We start from the raw sequence: 21,730 nt of genomic DNA, 5'->3' as shown, positions 1-21,730 counted from the left end.
TAGGATCAAGTTCTCTAGTCCCAGTCCTTACCACCAAGCACCAGCTAATCAAAATAAGTGTCCAGGAAATTTCACCACAAAACAGAAGAAGAACACTATAGGTATTGCCTCCATTATTGAAACATCATTCCTGTTATTAAAATATTATTGCTTTTCTTTTAGAGTCTCTCAACCAAAATGCTTTAGCAAAATGCACCGTTGGAAAGGAGAATTTTAGTTGCTTATTTTTTGGCAATTTATGATTCAGTTTTCCAGGGTTGAGATGAGTGGACTGGTTGCAAAAAAAGTGGGATACAGGGATGAAAAAGGGAATATACTACTTTTAAAAGAAAAAGTTTTATATTTTTTATTATTTTTAACTGCAGTGAGACTTAAGTTATGGGTAATAAACTAGCTACTTTAACTTCTACCATCTAGCTTCCTGGAAATCAAGCCAGACCCTAGTACTATGCACTATTCTGAAAAACTTTAAATTTCCAAACCTGTTTTCACTTCTCCAAAAGGAAGAATACTTGTAAGGATATCAAACAGACTATCAAAAATTTTTAAATTTACCAATTCTTAAAATTCTTTGGCTTTACAGAAGGCGTATAATTCTGTCAATTTTTTTTATCTCTTTCTCTCACATTTCAAACATGAAAAAGGGAGGAAGAGGACTCTTAATTAAGTCAAAATTTCTACTGTTTGTTTAAAAATATTTTTAAATAGGTATTTACTTAATAAATTATAGCTCATCTCAAAATTAGATTTTTAAAAAACAAACATTGAGCAGAAAATATACTGAAATTCTTGACAAAGAAAATGATAATAAAAATACAATAAAAAGTCAATATGAATTTTTACTTTAAGAAAAATACATATTTATATTGAAGAGTAAGTGAAATGTGTACTTTAGTTATGATAAATGTCATGTAGGTAATACATACTTTAAAATTAGTGTTATTTATTGTTCATTTTCAAATTCAATCTATCCTCATTTTATACATTGTATGTTCCTAGAAAGATAAATTTATATTGTACTTTTTGCCAGAACCATCTTCATCCAAAATCACCACCATTATAATTGCAAAGGTAGGCTTCACCTGAAAATGGTATAATAAAGCACACTTAAGAATCTCAAAACCTACTATTAAAAGTATTTTGTCCTTGTTAATCCATAATCTGTGTGTTTTTAGTTTTTCCACATAATACAAAAACAACACCTCCCCAAAGACTCACCTATCAGCTGAGATTCAATTTCAAAAATTACTATTTGAACTAGAATGCTGAGAAACACATACAGGCTAACATACTTCCTTCACAATCTAATGCAGATAAAACATTTCTATTTCTGAAACTTTCCAAGAAGAAAACATTTCACCTAATCCCAGTTTTTGCACTAAAAACAATAATATAATAATAATATAATAATATAACATTTATAATAATATATATAATAAAAAATAAATATAGTAAAACATTTCATCCAATCCTAGTTTTTGCACTAAAAGCATTATAATAATAATATAATAATATATAATATATTCTAAATGAGTTCTAAGTTTTTAATGTTTTAAAGAGACTGAAGTGAATTGGGGTTGTCAATTTAAAGTTAAGCTGGCATTTATTTACAGCATTTGTATACTTTAATAAACTAAAACATACAAAAACCAGTTATAGATGATAGTAGCTACACTTGTTACTACACACACTGAGTTGTCAAATCACTGTGTACACCTGAAATTAATGTAACATTATATGTCAACTGTACTTCAGTAAAAAAAATTAACCGAAAAAAGTAACAAATGTCACAAAAAGTGGGAACAGACATAAAGAAAATATGCAGAATCAATACATAGGCAAACAAATATAACAGGAAATTTTATTTTTATGTAACAGTACTGTATGTTTTTTTTAAAACTCAGTGTTTCATGTCAGTGGGGGCATTTCCAATGAAAAAACTAATAATTAAGCAGCGCACAAAATCAGCATTAGTGAGAAAAGATCCTTGAAATAAATGTAAAGATCTGAAGTAACAGGAACAGATAGACACAAAATGTGCTTAAGTCTTTTTCAATATTAGGAAATAACAGTAAAGATAAATGACGGGCCACCTAAAATTCCAAGTTAATAATTCATTCTCCTGAGAATAAAACTTGTCATTTTTCCCCCTTACTTTAGTCTTCCAAAATCTTGGAAAGCAGAGCTCTTTGTGGACTCCTAACTAAGTGATAAAATTACTTCAGGGTATGACTTCTACCTGTGTTAGTTGAGCTAAAGCTAAATACAGTCCAGGCCAGGTTCAGTGGCTGTGTTTAAGATCTATGGCTCCTTGGACCTCCCTCCCTTTCATCTTGTGCATCCTCTCTCTTTTCTCAGTACCTACCTCCTATCTGTCCCCATAATGTTTCCTGAACTCTCTCCCTCAGACACTAAGTAGTACCTGGTCAACAGCCTATATAGTTAAGCTAGAATTCACACTAATGTATTATTTCAGGAAGCTACCTGCATTGTTTTCAAAATTTTTTCTGTGAACTGACTTGCCCTTTAGAGTTTACTGGCTATTTTTAAAAATGGAATAAATGGGAAGAAGAATAGCAGCTACAAAATAAAGGACTGAGATCACTAATTGCTCTGTTGCAAACAATTAAGTTATAATGAGGCAATCAGATCTTCTAAATTCCCAAAGGCAAAAATGCAAAATATTGAAATAATCAATAGTATCTTACATGTTAGTGTGTAATGGAAAGGTGCTACATGTCTACATTAAATCTGGAGGAAGAAAGGTAAAACTATATAAATTAAAACTCTTCTATCCAATTTTCTGAGGAACAGATACGGGAGGGAATCTCACCTACAAGATCAGAGATTATTGTGTAGAGATACGAAAGCAACTAAAAATATACACACCTATATGTTTGTATATATGCATAAAATGCTTCAGGAAAAGTATACAAGAAACTAGTAAATACTGTTGTTCCTATGGAGGAAAACTGGATGTCTGAGGGACAGAAATGGGAGGAAGACAATTGACTTTACACATTTTGTACCCTTTGAAGTTTGTGCCATGTCCATGTATTTCTCATTCCCCAAAACAATAAAATAATTAAGGGGGGCTTATTAATCCTGCATTGTTTCTAAATAAAATATTATCCAGAGGAAGCTTAGCTAGGGTATTCAAGCAGCATGCGAATCAGAACAAGACTTCCTCCTCACTGGTACCCTCCACTCCTACTAGAACACAGTGTTCTAGTGACGGAACAGGTTATGAATCAAATCAAATTAATACATTTTTAAAAATCCCATCCAAGTATATATCTTACACTCAAAATACAGTCAAAGTACAAACATGGCATTTATTTTCATATCTTTTCCCAGTATCATCATCTTCTTAAAGAAACAGAATTGTGTATCTGTTTTTGCTTCTTAAAATTTCAACATATTTATTTTTATGTGGGTGAGGGAATACTATTTATTCTATTTTCTATTCATTAAAATTTTTAGAACACAAAGACTAAGATTTTCAAACTGCCTTATCTGAATGTATATATATTTTTAAATGTTAATTAAAAAGAGAAAATGAATATTTGTAGTCCCTGGATAAATTCTTCATGTCAGTGACTCACCTCTACTACCACTTGAAATTTTCCAGAATAGTTCTCTATCTTCCTCTCAAAAGCCACCAGGGTTTCTTGCATAGGAGCAAGCTTTTCAGGACTGGTTTCAAGATCTTTTGGATTCCAGCTGCTGGAAAAGAAGGGCCACCGTTTTTGGTCTCAGGAACTCTTTGTAAATATTTAATACAGAGTCCATTTCTTCAGTTTTCATAAAACTGTGTTTTAGGGGAGTTGTTCACTTTCTGAAAGTTTTAATTTTTATTTTTAAAACAAAATAAGTAAACCACACATATTTAAAAATTAAAAATCTTAAATGATGATGTGGAATTACAGGTACCAGTTTTCATATTTTTCACAATTTCTAGGTATTCTCAGAACTTGATTTATCTGTTGCAGCATTTGTTAGTTGTTACAAAGTCAGAGAATGTATTTTTTTAAAAACAGTAAAATTAAACACTGTTATGACAAACTTGGAAAAGCTTTACTTCACATTCTTTTGTAATCTGTACTTACTATGAAATCCATACCATTTGAAGTCCAGGAATAAACCACTACTTTTTCATCCTAGGTGCTTAAGGCCCAGTTCAGGAGTCATCCTGGACCCTCTCCCCTCTACTGTCAGAAGTCTTAGTGATTCTAACTCTTTAATATTTGTTATAGCCTCCCCCTGTTAATCAACCCCACTGCCACCACTTTAGTTCCAGATCTAGTCACCTACTGCCTAGGGCATTGCAGGAACAAGCTCATCAGATTTAAGTTCTTAAAGGCAACATAACATTAAATATCACTCTTCAACTTCTGACATTTTAAGAGCTCCCTGTTCTGTCCCTATCCCCACCCCCTATCACTGATAGGATCAAGACCAAACCAACCTCCCACTGCAACTTTCACTTTCATCTCCTGTGACACGTAACTGCACCCAATATACTCTGGTCACAGAAAACTACCTCACTTTCCCAAATGTGACACGCTTTCTCCATCTTTCTGCCTAGAAGGCCCTGTGTACACTGTAGTATGCTTCTAGAAATTCATAAGCAAATAAAGGTCACTATAAAAATAGTAATGAGACATCTTTAAAATATGTTGAGAACTTACCACAACACTAGATACTGATGATTTCTTTTTTTAAAGAAAAAGGAGCCACTACTAAGTAACTTCCTGAAGATTACCTAACCATTTAGTTAACAAAGCCAGGTCTACAGAGAACCCAGGTCTACAGAGTCCCAGCCTTTGACTATGCCTACTATCCTCTATCATTCTTACACTTATACAAAGCAGGGAAGAACAGTGACTACACCTCTAAAATATTCTATGCAATGAAATTAATAATAACATTTCCAGATGATCTATTCATACAGGTATTTATTCACTGCCACATAACAATTTCCTACCAAATATAGCACTCTATATGGAGATATAAGCCTTCTTTTTCAAATAGTTTAGTATTCCTTTAGTTATACTCTCAGTTCTATCTAGATTAGGCAGTATAGAATAAACAGAGTTAAATTAACAAAGACTTCCATTGAGTAATATCTTACCATTTTGTTCACTGCTCTGACTCAAGAACTATAGCCAGTTACTAGAAAAAGAGAATTCTAAAAACTATCACTGACTTTTTAACCTTAAAAACAATTTAAAAATCAAGAGGAAAATACAGGGCATAATTGCACATTCAAATTCAAAATGCAACTTTTCTCAAACGGATTGCTTAAAAATGCAAACCTCTTATTAAACTTCACAGATTAAATTTTGTTATAGACAGTATCACAATTCTTTCCTCACCTCACTCTGCACATATAGGCACTACATAAACCCAACACTGTAAGCTGCCCCCTTGCTCTGCTCTTGAGGACAATTTAATGATCCTGGCAAGGAGTCGGCAGAAGTTGTATCTCAATCACCATTAAAAAGTGTATACATTAGGGCATGATTTGAGAAATTTTGTCAGCTTAATAGAATAATGAGTAGTCCTCCCACAAAACAAGAAAAAAGTTATTTGGGGGTTTTCTTCAATAAATATGTACCAAGAATTGTGTACTGAACACTTCTCTGCCTGGTTCTATAAAGCACTATGAAAATTTAAGAGTCAAAACCTTGAGAGAGTAAATAATGTTCTAACACATACAGGTCAGATGTGGTTAAATCATGGAGCTCTTCAAATTAGCTTTTTTTTTTAAATGGAATTTTATTCTAGAAAATACTGCTTGTCATAGGAATTCTGTAATAGCAGTGACAGTTTTTAAAGCTCCCAGAAGCTTCTCACCAAAAAAAAAAAAAAAAAAAAAAAGAGTCACTAAAAAGAAAAACCAAAACCCCATGGACAATATTTACAACAAAAATTGGTGATGGAGTACCCCACAAACTCCAAAACGCTTTGTGGTAGAGACGAGGCACTAACAACCGCTGACCTGCATGATGTCTGCAACTAATGGCGGGGCGGGGGGCAGGTAGACCTGAAAACAGAACACTAAAATAGTAAAGAGATAAAAACTGGAAATTACAGTGAACCAGTCTAAAGAAAGCACATGAAACTGCAAAGCATTTTTACCCAATCCAATAGCAAATACATACAGTCTATAATAAGCTTGAAATGGGGGGAAACAATCTAGCCCCTATGAATTCTCATAACCTAACCACCAAAACTTCCCTTCTAGGACCAGGTCCGACCCTGAGGAGGAAGTCTTGGGAAAGGATTCAAAATTGAGCAGTACAAAAAAAAATGGAAATAAAGAAAGAGAAGGTACAGATAAAAGTGAGAGTAGGAACAGAGCAAAAAAATCTCAGAAAACAAGAGGCCTTATTTTTAAATACTACACAAAAACCACTGAAGGGAGAGGTGCTGTGCAGTTACAAAAGCTATCTTGAATATCAATTCCTTTTAAAAGTAAAGAAAACTAACACCACATAAAAATGATCAACAGAAAAGAATCAAGGTCAAATCTCATAGAAAGTTTTAGAAGAAGATAATAAGAAACAGAATAACATCTCTACAATGAAACCATTCTAGAACAAATATGCTCAGAAAACAGATCAAAACTGTACACTTACTAATTTAAAAAAAGCCAAAAAAACATATACATGATATGAAAGAACATGTTAAATGAGTTAAAAGACATGTGAAGTTATGAAAGAAAACTAAATCAGAAATTAGAAATATTCAGGGCCACCTGTTGGCTCAGTCAGTAGAGACTGCGCCTCTTGATCTTCCAGTTTTAAATTTGAGCCTCAAATGCTGGGTATACAGATTACTTAAAAATAAAATGTAATAAAAAAAGAAATTAGAAATATTCAGAATTAAAATGAAAACTCAGAAGAATTAGAAATAAAAGGAAATCAGAAATGAACATGAAATAAAATGGAACGTGAGAACAAATAAACAGAATAATGGCCTACGAAAACTGGAGAGACAAAAGACCTAAAAGTTTTTAATTAAAAAAAAATTAATAAAAAGGATCCAACAGAAAGTGACAAATATTGAAGTTAGGCAATGAAAATTCAACATACATGTAAGAGAATCACCGAAGAAGAAAACTCAAACAAGGAGACACAATACTGAAAAACTAATTTTAAAAAGTCACTGAAATTAAAAAAAAAAAAAAATTGAAACTACATACTGAAAGAGCACAAGGCATTTCTTGTCTAAAAGAAATCTATTTATATTTAACGATATAAATCAGTTAAACACAGAAGCATGAAAGAAGAAATACCACGCAAACATTAAGCAAAAAGAAGGCTGCAGTGGTTACACAGCAAGGTGTAACAACTACCTTACAGGTACACCACTGCTGTGTGACAAAAAGATAATCTGAGCCAGTTGTATTCTTTTAAATTTTCATTAAGTAGTCTCATTAACAAAAATAAAAACAGGTAAAATTAATCTTAATAATATATCTTACTTAATGCATCTTTCTCCTCTGCAGAACTCCCATGGAAACCATAATAACTCATCTCACCTTTCTTTAACAATTTAAAAATGGTGTGATATATTAAAACAAACCTGCATAACTGGACAATTCAAGTTAAACTTAAGTTTCAATCGCCTATCAATATTCTAGTCCCAGTTTTCTATTTTTTAGGGATGGCAGAGGTACCTCACAGGAATGCTGTACTTCTATCAACTACAATTTTATTTCATAAAATTAATATGCTTTTAAAGAAGGAAATGTATCATAACTACATCTGAAATATACTATGTCAAAGGAAAGGAGGAGAAAACTTCCTCAATATATTTAGCCTACCTTTTATAATCCTTTACATCCCAATTTTAATAGTGAAGATGGGGACAACATGACCACCAATAAGAAGTACCTGTGATTTTAATCACTTGTTTAGCAATAGAAAAATATTTAAAGTACCTACAAATTGTCTTTTGCCTATTCTCCCTGTATTTGGGGAATTTAAACATATGTAGGAACTTGGGGAGAAAAGGACAAACTGGGGGCATATGCTTGATTTTTTCATTTTCTTCATTCTCCCTGCTCCTTGCTAAATACAGGAAACATTATCTCACAGAATTATATCAAACCAAAGACTGTTCTCAGTGTGCCATTTATAAATTAAGGACATACTGTGTTCCCACCACAGTGGTAGGCATCACAAGGACTACAAATACACATACGGTAAAGTTTCTAACTACTGGAAGGTTACAATTAACTCAACAGACATGCGCAAAGGTAAATAACAATATATGGTAGCAGATAATTAGGCACAACCTATATTTTGAAGAAGGTTTATAAGAATAAGGATTCAGCTGGGTTTTAAAGAATGGGAAGGATTTGGTTTGAAAAAAGGAATATGCAAAAACATTTTCCAACAACAGAAAACAAGCAGAACCAAAACAAAATGCAAGAACACACCGCCAGAATAATTCAACAGGAACAGCTGTCTCTATACAGCCAAAGAAATCTATTGTCAAGCATCTGGAGGAAGGTCAAAGACACAGGATGAAGCCAGATGGCAGAGGTATACGATTACCAATTGAAGGAAAATAAAACTTTTATGATTCTCAGAGGAGAACCAATACAAATTTCTTAGAAGAGAAGTTAAATGACCAAAGCAGTGTTCCAGAAAGATTATTCTGAATGTGGTATGTAAAAGTGATGGAGAGGTGACAGTGACAGGAAGATCAGGAATAAGCTAAAGCCATGGATATGCTAGGAGAAATGAGAATGGAAAGCAACAGGAGCAACAAAAGAATTAAGAACTGATGGAATAGGGAGGCACACAAAAGAAAGAGGTAAGAACCACTGGACACCACAAGCTTTTAAGATGAACTCGAACTTCTAAGAAACCAGTCTGGACCACCAGATAATTATTTAAATTTTAAATGTGTCAAGTTGCAGATTAGTAGGCATCTATTAATCTTAACATTTACAAATGCTACACATTAATAACTAGGACTGTAGCCAAAATTTCCTACACTGAAACAATTTCATAAATCCTTTTTTCCTCTTTCCATATGAACATTTAGAGGTTTTACTGATACTGCTAAAGAGCAACAGTTAAATTTGATATTCTATTCTTAATTTTACTCAAATGCATATGTTATCTGGCAAAAAAAAAAATCCATGCCCCATCATATCTATTCCTTTTACCATTACATTAATAGCCAGCTTTCTTTGCTTCATAGCAAAGTATTTTTCATAAAGCAACAAGATTTTTAATTACTTCACAAGAATTACCGAATATACAAAGATGAACAGATATGTAAAGCCATGTTGAAATTCCAGTGCTATGGAATCAACCGAATTGGCTAATTCCAGCCTCAAAGAATATACAATTAAAATGGATGCTTGGGAAAATTACCAATTACTTCATGCAAGGAAATCCAAGTTTTCTTAAGAACGGTAAGTCCACAAACACCAAAGGTCTCTAATAGGCAATCTAAAAAAGAACTGAAAATCACTGTAGGACAGTGGACAGACGGGGAAACCATCTGCACAGAAAAATAACAGTTGAATCCATGAGGGTAAGTGAGCTCCCTTATGGGGATAGACTAAAGAACAACAGGGCTAAAGACAAAACTGTAGTGCCTGACAGAAAATCTCCAATAGGGTGAAAAAGCAGAAAAAGAAACGGAAAAAAAAAAATACAGAGACTAAATAAACCAAATAGAAGACGTGGTGAGTAACTTTAGCTTCTTTCACCAAAAAAAAAAAAAAAAAAACAGCTTCAAGAAGGCAGTGGATAGTATCAAGTGAAGGAGGAAGACCAAGGAGGAGGAAGAGGAAGAAGGAGAGTTGAATTTGGCCATTAGGGGTAACTAGTATTCTTTGTGAGTGCAAACTTAGCAGAATGATGGGGACAGAATGAGTTAATAGAAGCAAAAGTAAGGTAAAGAAATGAAAAACTGGGTAAAGATTGTTCAAGTAATTCAACTGCTAAAGGAAGACAAGAGCTAGTCACTACAATACAGTGGCTGGCACATTGTGAATACTTAATAAATGCTCAGTGGCTGACTATGCAAACAAATGAATACAGCAGAGTCAAGAGCTGTATGTTGATAGAAAGATGGTATTAGGAAGACTTTTTTATGGCAGAAGGATGTGAGTAATATGTTTCAAAGAAGAAGAAAGAATTTAAATGTGCCTCCAAATGAATATAATTTTTTTAATTAAGGTGGAAAAGCAGGAAAGAAAGCTGCAAATGAAAATAAAGGCAGAGAAACTAGCAGCCACCACCTTCCATTCTGCCCCTAAAACAAGAACACAAAAAGCTGAAGTCAAAGTGGAAACATTCAGGGGTTGGGTGGAATGAGAAGAAAGAAAGCTTCTATTCTTTTGTTATAACAGTAAGTAAGGATGTAAAAAGAGTTGGGTTTAAAGACCTTTCCTTCTAGCCAAAATATAGTCAAAGCTAAAGTAAAAATGGTAACGATATTAACAGAGGGAGTAAAAAGGCCTACAAAATGTTGCAGGCAAGTTCACTAAGGATAAATCATAGGCCTGTGGAGACTGGGCAGTTTCAAATGTAAAGTTTCCCAAATATATTTTATAAATGAATAAACTTCAGTTGTGTGGCCTTGGCATTCCCAAGAAAATACTATCATATCAATAAATGACACTAGTCAGTAGTAAACAAAGAATATGTGAAAGAAGATTACTAAAAGATTTATAGATACATAAAGTATTAAAAGTGGTCCAAAAGTTATCAAGATAAATACCAAATATATGGATTATACTTTGCAGTAAGGACAAAATCTCACTAAGATGTTTTATTAGCACAATTTAAAAGACTGCACAAAGTAAGCTAAGAAACTTGAAAGCAAAAGTAACAGTCCTCTGTAGTAAAAATATGGTATTTTTCATTTTAATTCCTTCAATACAGATAATGAAAACTGAGTAATTAAAAATTTTTAAATAATGGAGAAAATGGTAATCAATACTTGGGGTTAACAAACCAGTACAAAATAAAAAATAAAGATTATAGTATAAATAAAAGTACAAAGTGGTCCTTTCTAAAAATTTGAAAAGTGCCTGACGATAAACTCAAGATGAAAGACATTTAATCTAACCAGGAACCACATTTTAAAAAAGAATTTTGATTAAAATGTAAGGTGAATAACTCTATTTCCATGCTGATAAAAATCAAAATAAGTTGATAAATTTTCTTTTAAAAATAAACGTAAAGCAATTCTAACACAGCTGTGATATGGCAGATGCCCTAAAACCTGAGTCACACACTCACAACATGTATGTAAATAACTGATATAAATATGGTGTATATTAATGCCAGTCGATAACAAGCTTTGAGGCAAAACTTAAGTAGTTACATTTTATGGACACACAAAAAAGATTATTTTTATTTAGCAGCTTAGATTCAGAGATTTAATCATGTTTCCACATTTGCTATTAAAGATCTCAAAATATATACAACTACCCAAAACTAAGTATCATCTTTGAAAATTAGAAATATGATTTTCATGAAATGTTGGGGGTGGTGGTAACGGAAGACATAGGGTAGAAGTATATGCAGTAAAGTACTTCCCTTCTGCAAATAAATGCCTCCTGAGCTTTTTTAATATCAAAGAAATTCTTATAAAACATCATATGAATAAGGAAGACTAAATTACACTGTGATCTTCACTCTTCCTAATCTGAATTAAGAGTCAGAGTTAATAAGAACAAGCTCCAAAAGATAAAAATCTCAATGTACAGCAACCTAAGGGTACAGACATCAGTGTAGTGGCTGCCCCTAGAGAACTGACTACAAACTGACACAAGGAAATTTTCTAGGGTGATGGAAATACTCAGTATATCTTCATTAGGGTGTTGGTGACACAGTACAGACATTTGCCAAGACACATAAAACTCATATCTGTAAAGTGTTATCTCTGTAATTATACTTCAATTTTTTAAGTAAAAAATAAAATGCATAGGTATAAATAGAGTTGGATTATATGGAACATACCTACCATCACAGGCAAAAGAATATGCTCAAATCTGAGTAATGAGCAACCTCAATAGACGACTGGTATAATTACCTAACAGATGATTAGGGAATTTTGAGATCAAAATGCCTTAACATCCAATATTACTAAAAATGAATTAATTATATTTCATAAACATCCTCAAAAAGTAATTAATACTCAATAATACCACACAATCTATTTACTCAATAGTACATTCAGTAACCAATTCATCACAGGTTTACTAGGAAGCTATATTGCTTAAGATCAGAAAGATATTCGAGGCAGCAATACTGAAGGTTTTAAACAATGAACAAATGGGCTAATACTACTAATAACTGATAAGCTAACATCGAGTATTTAAAATGTGCCAGGTACTATTCTAAATGCTTTCCCCCCCTGGGGCGCCTGGGTGGCACAGCGGTTAAGCGTCTGCCTTCGGCTCAGGGCGTGATCCCGGCGTTATGGAATCGAACCCCACTTCAGGCTCCTCGGCTATGAGCCTGCTTCTTCCTCTCCCACTCCCCTGCTTGTGTTCCCTCTCTCGCTGGCTGTCTCTATCTGTCAAATAAATAAATAAATAAATAAATAAATACTTTCCCCATATTAACTTATTCTATCCTCACAGCAACCCACAGAAGGAGACATTCTTACTATTCCCATATAAATGAAGAAATTGAGGTACCCAGAGGTTAAGTATCCTGTCAGGAATATCCAGGTCTAACTCTGGCAGTCTGACTATCTAGAGACAACTTTCTAAATCACTTCGTTCTCCTGCCTTTTTAGAATCAGTTGCCTTGAAATTTTCTAGGTTAAAATAAAGGTTGTGCTTTATAGAATGGAACCTTGGGGCCTTCACCAATTACTTACTCATTTATATTGCACAGTAGTCCCAGAGTGATTTTTAAAGAACAACTCTGGCTTTGCTTGCAGGTACTTACAAGGCCCACCATAAGAATACTGGATGGCTGACTCATCTGTCTGTGTGATTAAGCTTCTTTATGCTCTTTTTCTATACATTTTTTAAAAATAATACTTCATTGTTTACTCATTTAATTTTTAAGTGAGTGCATCCTAACCTTATTTCTCACCACAGAACACTAAAAGAGGAGCTCTGTGATTATGAAGCCTTACAGAGCATTCTCTGGTGATAAGTACTCCTCAAAAGTCTTGCATTCCAAAATAATCATTCTTATTTCAAGAAGCTGACAGTTGGAAACATATAAATAGTATTCCAAATACAATTTCAAAGACAGTATATTACTTAATAATTGTTTTCAAAAGCCTGAAATTTTTAATAATTCAGTATGTTGCTGTGTAACTATAACCTATTCCACAGAAAACCAATGAACTGCAGCTGTAGTCCTCTGACTGGGAAGCTCTGCTCTCAGGTATAGGAAAAGAACAGTTGCCCATCTCAAACTGCTATTCAACTCCTTTTAACAGCCTAGTCAAGAAAAATATTATTTCTGGAAAACTGAATTGTCCAAGGATTTCATGTTTTGTCCTTAGTGTAAAATGAACCATTAGAAAGGCAATACACCTTGAATGTGTTGTACCTCCATAACCCATTACAAACGCCAAGTTACATTTTCAAGCTACGCTTCGCATTTTCTTGAAGACAACTTAATAAACAACATTATGAAATCTGTTACCACAGTTACTACAGAGATATTATCAAGAACAGAGACTTTTATGCAATGTTCAAAAAGCTCTGCTTCCTTGGTAAAACAAGTAAATTTTCTCCTCAAGGATTAGGAAAATACATAAAGTGTCATATTTCCTTTTATGTCCTAGCCAGCAAAAACCTCAAAAACTTATTTAAGAGTGAACTAAATAAGCGATGCTTGACTTTACAGCCTGAAGATCTCTTGGCTATATTTTTCAAGTATTTCTAAGGTTTAATTTTTTTTTAATATTTAAATCTTGGCTCTATCTAGAATTTACTTTGGCATAAATATGTCTTTAGCACAGAAGTTTTACTTTCTTTAACCAAATCTTTATTTATGACCCACTCCCCTTGCATTATATTCTATTCTTTCACCCTTACCTCACCCTATCCATGCCAATTTCTGTGTTCTTTTTGTTTTTTCTGATTAGAGGTATGTATGAGTATCACTTAAGTTCACTACATATATTTGTGTATTTAGCCTTATACTGACTAAAAGTAATTCAAAAAGAGTGTAAGAAAAAGTTGTATAATTACACTGTGAATTACAAATTAAAACCAGTAGAAATAAACATTTTTATTTTACCAGTTAACCTTAAGGATTAGAAAAGTAAGATTTTGAAAATTTAAGACTGTCACACTGTAAAAATGGCAAGCCCTTAAAATTACAAATTTATCTCTAACAAAGCTAAACCACTCAAAACAAATCCAAATCAGTCATTAGAACATTTTCTAAATAGGCTATCTTCCAACTATTGGGCTCTGTCTGAAAATCAAGAACACGTGTATCCAAAAGGGAAATCCTTCAAGTCAGTTCTTAGGCACAAGGTGATTTACTTTTTATCCCAGGCTCCCTCTACTGACAGAAAAACAAAACCGACAAATTTCATCAACACAAGGAAAAGGAACTGATTTTTTAAAGATTTATTTTTTATCTTTACCCAGGCTCCCTCTACTGACAGAAAAACAAAACCGACAAATTTCATCAACACAAGGAAAAGGAACTGATTTTTTAAAGACTTCAAAAGCAACATTTTAGATAAGAATAGTCAAAAACTTAGTTCACTACAGATCCAAGAAAATCTAAACATTTGAGAGTGGACACTTCAGGTAACACCCAAATTTTATATGTGGCACATGCCATTTCAATATACTTCATTTCAATGTTAACCCTTAGATGCAAGAAGGCTTAAAGATTTAAAATTCATTTTAAATATTGTAAATAATCTCTCAGTAAGAACATGTTTACCTGTATCTGTTCTGGTGTCCATTGGTCTAGGTTGACTGACTTGACCCTGGATATATGAACCCCAAGATTTCTATGGATTCCAGCACATCTGATGCAAATAAATACACCAATATTCCAGGAAGCCCATCGAGGACCTAATTAAGGAGAAAAAACAAATACAAACAAATATTAAAAACTAAAATATGGCAGCTTTTAAGCAATATTCTGATTTTTTTACACAATTATAATGGAGCCGTACAGAATTTTACAGGCTCAAATTTTCAAATGGCACCAGGAGCAAGGTTATAAATCAACCCTGAAGAACTTTAATGAGTTTACTAATTTTGCTTTTCTAGAAACTTTCCCAAACCTGTCTAAGAATTTTAAACGAATTTATGTGAACAGTGTTTTCACTTAGCATATTTGAACCAGGAATAGTAATATCCCACAGTAAAAAGTAAGTTCTTCGTTAAATGTGTATGGTGTTCCTTAAAAGATTACCAACACATATAAATCAAAGAGTTTTTAATGAAATGTAGACATAAGAAACACACAACCAACCGAAAAGAAAAATGTGTAAAAAGGTATGAATAAGTAATTCACAGAAGAAATGTATGACCAATAAACATAAAAAACATTTATGAGCTAGTAGGGAAAATGTACTTTAAACCTACAACAATCTCCATTCTACATTCAACACATTGGAAAAAAATTTTTTAATCAACTAAATGTTAGAAAGACTGAGAAACAATAAGGTCAGCCTCAACAAGCCTTATAACAACACGAATAAATCCCAAATATAACCCTGAACTAAGAAAAGTTATAAACTACAGTGTGCTATAAAATAATAGTTCTTTGGATCATGGTTAAAAATTCTGAAAAACACAGTAGAGAAACTCACAGAAGGATACAAGAACACAAAGCCTTAGCTGTACTATTCTTTATGTCTTTAAATGTATTTTCTTGATAATTTTAAACATTCTTTTTTTTAATTTAAATTCAATTAGCCAACATAGAGTACATCATTAGTTTTTGATGTAGTGTTCAATGATTCATCACCTGCGTATATAACACCCAGTTCTCATCACATCACATGCCCTCCCTAATGCCCGTCACCCAGCTACCCCATCCCTCCACCCACCTCCCTTTCAACAACCCTCAGTTTGTTTCCCGGAGTCAAGAGTCTCCCATGTTTGTCTCCTTCTCTGATTTCCTCCCATCCAGTCTTCCCTCCTCTCCCTTATGATCCTCTGCGCTAGTCCTTATATTCCACACACGAGTGAAATCATATGATAATTGTCTTTCTCTGATTGACTTATTTCACTTAGCATAATTCCATCCAGTTCCATCTATGTCGATGTAAATGGTAGGTATTCATCCTTTCTGATGGCTGAATAATATTCCATTTTATATATGAACCACATCTTCTTTATCCATTCATCTGTTGAAGGATATCTTGGCTCCTTCCACAGTTTGGCTATTGTGGACATTGCTGCTATGAATATTGGGATGCAGGTGCCCCTTCTTTTCACTACATCTGTATCTTTGGGGTAAATACCCACTAGTGCAATTGCTGGGTCGTAGGGTAGCTCTATTTTTAACTTCTTTAGGAACCTCCACACTGTTTTCCAGAGTGGCTGTACCAGCTTGCATTCCCACCAACAGTTTAAGAGAGTTCCCCTTTCTCTGCATCCGTTAACTTTAGCAATTCTAACTGGTGTAAGGTGATATCTCATTGTGGTTTTGATTTGTGTTTCCCTGATGCCAAGTGATGTGGAGCATTTTTTCATGTGTCTGTTGGCCATTTGTATGTCTTCTTTAGAAAAGTGTATGTTCATGTCTTCTGCTCATTTTTTGACTGGATTATTTGTTTTTTGGATGCTGAGTTTGATTACGTTGTTTAATGATCTTGAATACCAGTCCTTTATCTGATACATCATTTGCAAATATCCTCTCCCATTCCATAGGTTGCCTTTTAGTTTTGTTGACTGTTTCCTTTGCCATGCAGAAGCTTTTTATCTTGATGAAGTCCCAATAGTTCATTTTTGCTTTTGTTTCCCTTGCCTTTAGAGACGTGTCTTGCAAGAAGTTGCCGTAGCTGAGGTCGAAGAGGTTGCTGCCTGTGTTCTCCTCTAGGAGTTTGATGGACTCCTGTCTCACATTTAGGTCTGTCATCCATTTTGAGTTTATCTTTGTGTATGGTGTAAGAGAATGGTCCAGTTTCATTCTTCTCCATGTGGCTGTCCAATTTTCCCAGCACCATTTATTGAAGACTTTTTTCCATTGGATATTCTTTCCTGCTTTGTTGAAGATTAGTTGACCATAGAGTTGAGGGTCCATTTCTGGGCTCTCTATTCTTTCCCATTGATCTGTCTGTTTTTGTGCTAGTACCATGCTGTCTTGTTGATCACAGCTTTGTAATATAGCTTGAAGTCAGGTATTGTGATGACCCCAGCTTTGGTTTTCTTTTTCAACATTGGCCTGACAATTTGGGGTCTTTTCTGGTTCGATACAAATTTTAGGATTGTTTGTTCCAGCTCTGTGAAAAATGTAATTTTAAATAACCTTATGATTATTTTCATGTACTGCTTGTGTAAAGTAAAAATGGAAAAATAAAAGTATTATCTGACGATTATGTCAACTATTCAGAAGCTTATACCCAACTGACTTTTATAAATCACCTGATTATGAAAAAAATATATACATATGAGATATCAATAAAAGCCAAGCTTTTTAAACCATTTATTAGACTTCTGTATTAAGTACATACTTTTTATCTAAAGGTGAGATTTAATCTACAAAATTAACACTGAAGCCAGTAACTACAATGCAGTAAAACTAAACACATTCCTCTCCAAAATTCCTTATGAGGTAGTTTATGCATATACAATTTATACCAAAATATCCTCCTTTTAAATTTGAAAAATGATACCTATAAACTGACAAACATCTGGGACATGTTCGATTTAAATGTTTGATTGCTAACAGCATGGAAATGAATTAGAGACCAAAAGACCTGTATTGTCAACCTACTCGGCTGTCACTGAGAGGCATGAATTACCCTGCACTAATAACAAACTGAGAAACAAGGTTGTCATATGTTAAGTGGAGTCAGGATTGGCTGCCTCATTATTTAAGTGAGTCCTGTACAGAAAATATTTTGAAATTTTTAAAGCACTACTTAAGTGCAAGTTATTGTCATCTTAAGAAATTTTGAAAATCAAAATACAGTATGTTCCTACTCTAGAAAAGTTTCTACACTGGTCTGCAAAACAACTGTATCTTGAAACTTTCCTCAAAAACAACTCCCAAAAAGGCAGTGAATCCAGAGCATGATGGGAAAAGATTTTCAACACTCTCCAAGTGTGGCTTCATTTTCGTTCTTAAAATAGAATGATTCCCCTCAGAATATGTTAGACCCACAGCCAAATACAAATGGAGACTTTTCTCTACAGCACAATTTTTCTGATGCAGCAAATGTTATGACTAAATGAATTAATTTGAAAGCATCATTTGCAGGTGCCTGGGTGGCTCAGTCAGTTGAATGTCCAACTCTTGATTTCAGCTTGGGTCATGGTCTTGGGGTCATGGGATTGAGCCCTACATCAGGCTCCGTACTCAGCATGGAGTCTGCTTGTCCACCCTGCATCAGGCTCCACACTCAGCATGGAGTCTGCTTGTCCCTCTCCCTTGGCTCCTATCTCTCTCTCCCCCTCAAATAAACAAATAAATAAAATCTTTTTAAAAAAAAAGAAAGAAAGAAAGCATCATTTGCACGATGTAATAATAACTGTCCAAGCAGGTAAAAAGCTGTAGCACCAAATAGAGTGGTGCATTTTTACAATAACCAAAGATAATAAAGGGATCAAATGTATAAAAGCAATATACAAGAATAATGCTAGCAGTAACAGAAAAAAAAATAGGCATATTACTATTGAACAAAAAGCTAGATATAATTAAATGTTAAGTGATGTTCAGGTTTTACACAGCTTTACACACTGCTATCACTTATGGGAAATGCTAGCCCCAATCTTTTTTTACCAATTCAAATAATAATGCAATTTTGTCAATGCATCGTTCTTTGGAATATAGCTATTGCATCTTAACCAATATGGTTAGGGACCTTCAAAAATAGACTTTTAAAAGCCCAACCAAAATTACAATTGGGTTATCCACTCTATTAAATAATTAGCCTTGTAAAATTTGCCTAAAGTTGATAAAATAATAGCTGCTCAACACGGTAGTCATTCAAGTACTGGTATGAAATCCTCATTTTCATTCACCAAACTATTGGTGAATACTTACCAACTCTATGCCAAGTAAATGCTATTAAAAGACCACAGACACAAAGGTAAAAAGCTAAGTTCCCAGACTCAGGAGGCCAAGACAGGTATAAATATGTATAACCATTTAAAAAACAATTTGGTGAAATCTAGATGAATAAACTCTTCCACCAGGCAATCTATTCATACACACACACACACACACACACACACACACACACACACACTCTCATGCTTAGACACACACACATATGGACTGACCAATTTATACATGTAATATGATATATCTAGGTACACGTACACACTCATATATAACATACCCTATAGCAGTTATTTTAAATGGCAGATCACAACTCATTAATTTAATCTCAACAAGTATTTATTTTTATTTATTTTTATTTTTTTTATTTTTTAAATTTTTTTTAAAGATTTTATTTATTTATGTGACAGAGAGACAGCCAGCGAGAGAGGGAACACAGCAGGGGAGTGGGAGAGGAAGCAGGCTCCCAGCGGAGGAGCCCGATGTGGGGCTCAATCCCGGAACGCCGGGATCACGCCCTGAGCCGAAGGCAGATGCTTAACGACTGCACTACCGAGGCGCCCCTACAAGTATTTATTTTTAAAAGAGAAGGAAAAAAGATATGACTGCATCACAGAAAGGGTAAAAATAGTTTCATTACACTTCTTTAAAAAATAAGCAACATAGGGGAGCCTGGGTGGCACAGTCAGTTGAGTACCCTACTCTTGGTTTGCATTCCAGTGGTGATCTCAGGGTCATGAGATCAAGCCCCACATCAGGCTCCAAGCTCAGCACAGAGTCTGCCTGGGATTCCCAGTGAGCCCTAACCCCATATGAGCACACTCACGCATGCACTTACTCTCTCTCTAAAATAAATAAATCTCTTAAAAAATCAGTAACACATATATATGTATATAGGCACATGTACACACAAAAATCAAGTAATGCTGTAAAATGCTTTTCTCTGAGTCATGGTCAAATATGGCTGAAAAACACTACAAAGAAACTCATACATGTATTTAAGAAGCATGTACCAGAATATTTATAGCAGCATGGATTCCTAAAATGACTGGAAATGAAAGTTCACTAATATGATTATCTCACCCTACAAATGAATGTGAAAATGAATAATCTGCATGTATCAACATGGATAAATCTTAATTATAACATGGAGTGAACAATTTTAGCATAAGGTGATCTATGATTACATATGCCCTCTCCTACCTTCTTTTTTTTTTTTTTTTTAAGATTTTATTGATTTATTCGACAGAGATAGAGACAGCCAGGGAGAGAGGGAACACAAGCAGGGGGAGTGGGAGAGGAAGAAGCAGGCTCACAGCGGAGGAGCCTGATGTGGGGCTCGATCCCACAACCCCGGGATCACGCCCTGAGCCAAAGGCAGACGCCTAACCGCCGTGCCACCCAGGCGCCCCCCTCTCCTACCTTCTTGCTTCTGCATTTGTTGCTGTCTCTGCCCCAAATGTTTCTTCCTTAGGTCTCCATATGCCTGGCTCACTCTGTTGTATTGGCCTCAGTTCACATGCTACCTGCTTACAGAGGACTCCCATCACTGCTCTAGCTAGAGTTGCCTCCCCCAGTTACTCTCCAACATTTATATATAATACTTCCAGCAATCTGTTCTGAAGTTTACACAAAAGTCTAAGGTAAACAAACATATATATACAAATAGGTAAATAGCTAGAGGGTTTAATTACTTTAGAGCTAACTCTCAAACTAAGAAAAATTAAAGAACGACAAAGTAGACAAAGATCGGTATCTCTCAAACTCTAATGCGCATACATAACCCTAGGTATATTACACATTCTCATTCTGTAGTCCTCCAGAGGCACCTGAGATCCTGCATTCCTAACAAGTAACCAATGATGTCCAAGCTGCCATCCACAAAGTACATTTAGAAGAGCAAGATTCTAAATTATTCTTGACAAGGTCTTCAACCCAAGCATTCAGCACACTTCTTGACCTGTTTTCATTATTCTTACTGAGTAAATGACTCAAATTGTGAAAATTTATTTTAATATACCAGGAATTAAATCTGCTGAGGAAAAAATCCAGAGTTTACTTAGAATTCAAATACTGGGTTGAGTGATCCATATCACTACCTCACTTAAAAGCAACACAAATAAGCGAGCATCAACTAAACTGATATTATTTATCTCATAATCACAATCACACTAAAACAAAGCTCTAGTAACAAAAGAGAAGATGTTATTTGGTCTCACCAATATTAGCACCTTTATTCATATCCTTCATCACCGAATACTTAAGAGAATGCTAACGATCCAAACATATCACCTTAAAGGATTAATAAATGTGGCAACAATAAGAACGGAAATGGACAAATGTGAGAATCACCAGGAAGAACTGACAGGAGTTAGTGATTGGGAAACAGTGATAAAGGAGAAAGTAGAGACCAAAATGTCGTGTTCTATTTAAATCTGGGATTTAAAGCATAAAGGTACTTGTAGACTCAGAAAATTTTGCAGGTAATCTACTGAATGCTTTAAATG

The 21,730-nt window shown here is 34.2% G+C and overlaps 1 protein-coding gene across 2 annotated transcripts in view; it reads right to left on the bottom strand.

The window, feature by feature from the left end:
* The window catches only part of SMAP1 (small ArfGAP 1), a 159,100-nt gene that overhangs the window by 106,189 nt on the left and 31,181 nt on the right, over positions 1 to 21,730 (bottom strand). For both annotated transcript variants that reach the window (XM_026507105.4, XM_026507104.4), the window contains exon 2: positions 14,922 to 15,055. In XM_026507105.4, coding sequence (XP_026362890.1) covers positions 14,922 to 15,055 — 134 coding nt within the window. The remainder of the gene's footprint in view (positions 1 to 14,921; positions 15,056 to 21,730) is intronic.

Source organism: Ursus arctos, unplaced genomic scaffold (genome assembly GCF_023065955.2).
Source record: "Ursus arctos isolate Adak ecotype North America unplaced genomic scaffold, UrsArc2.0 scaffold_29, whole genome shotgun sequence".
Classification (NCBI taxonomy): Eukaryota; Metazoa; Chordata; class Mammalia; order Carnivora; family Ursidae; genus Ursus; species Ursus arctos.
The sequence above is the reverse complement of the archived record's forward strand: the minus strand, read 5'-3'. Positions and strand labels throughout refer to the sequence as shown.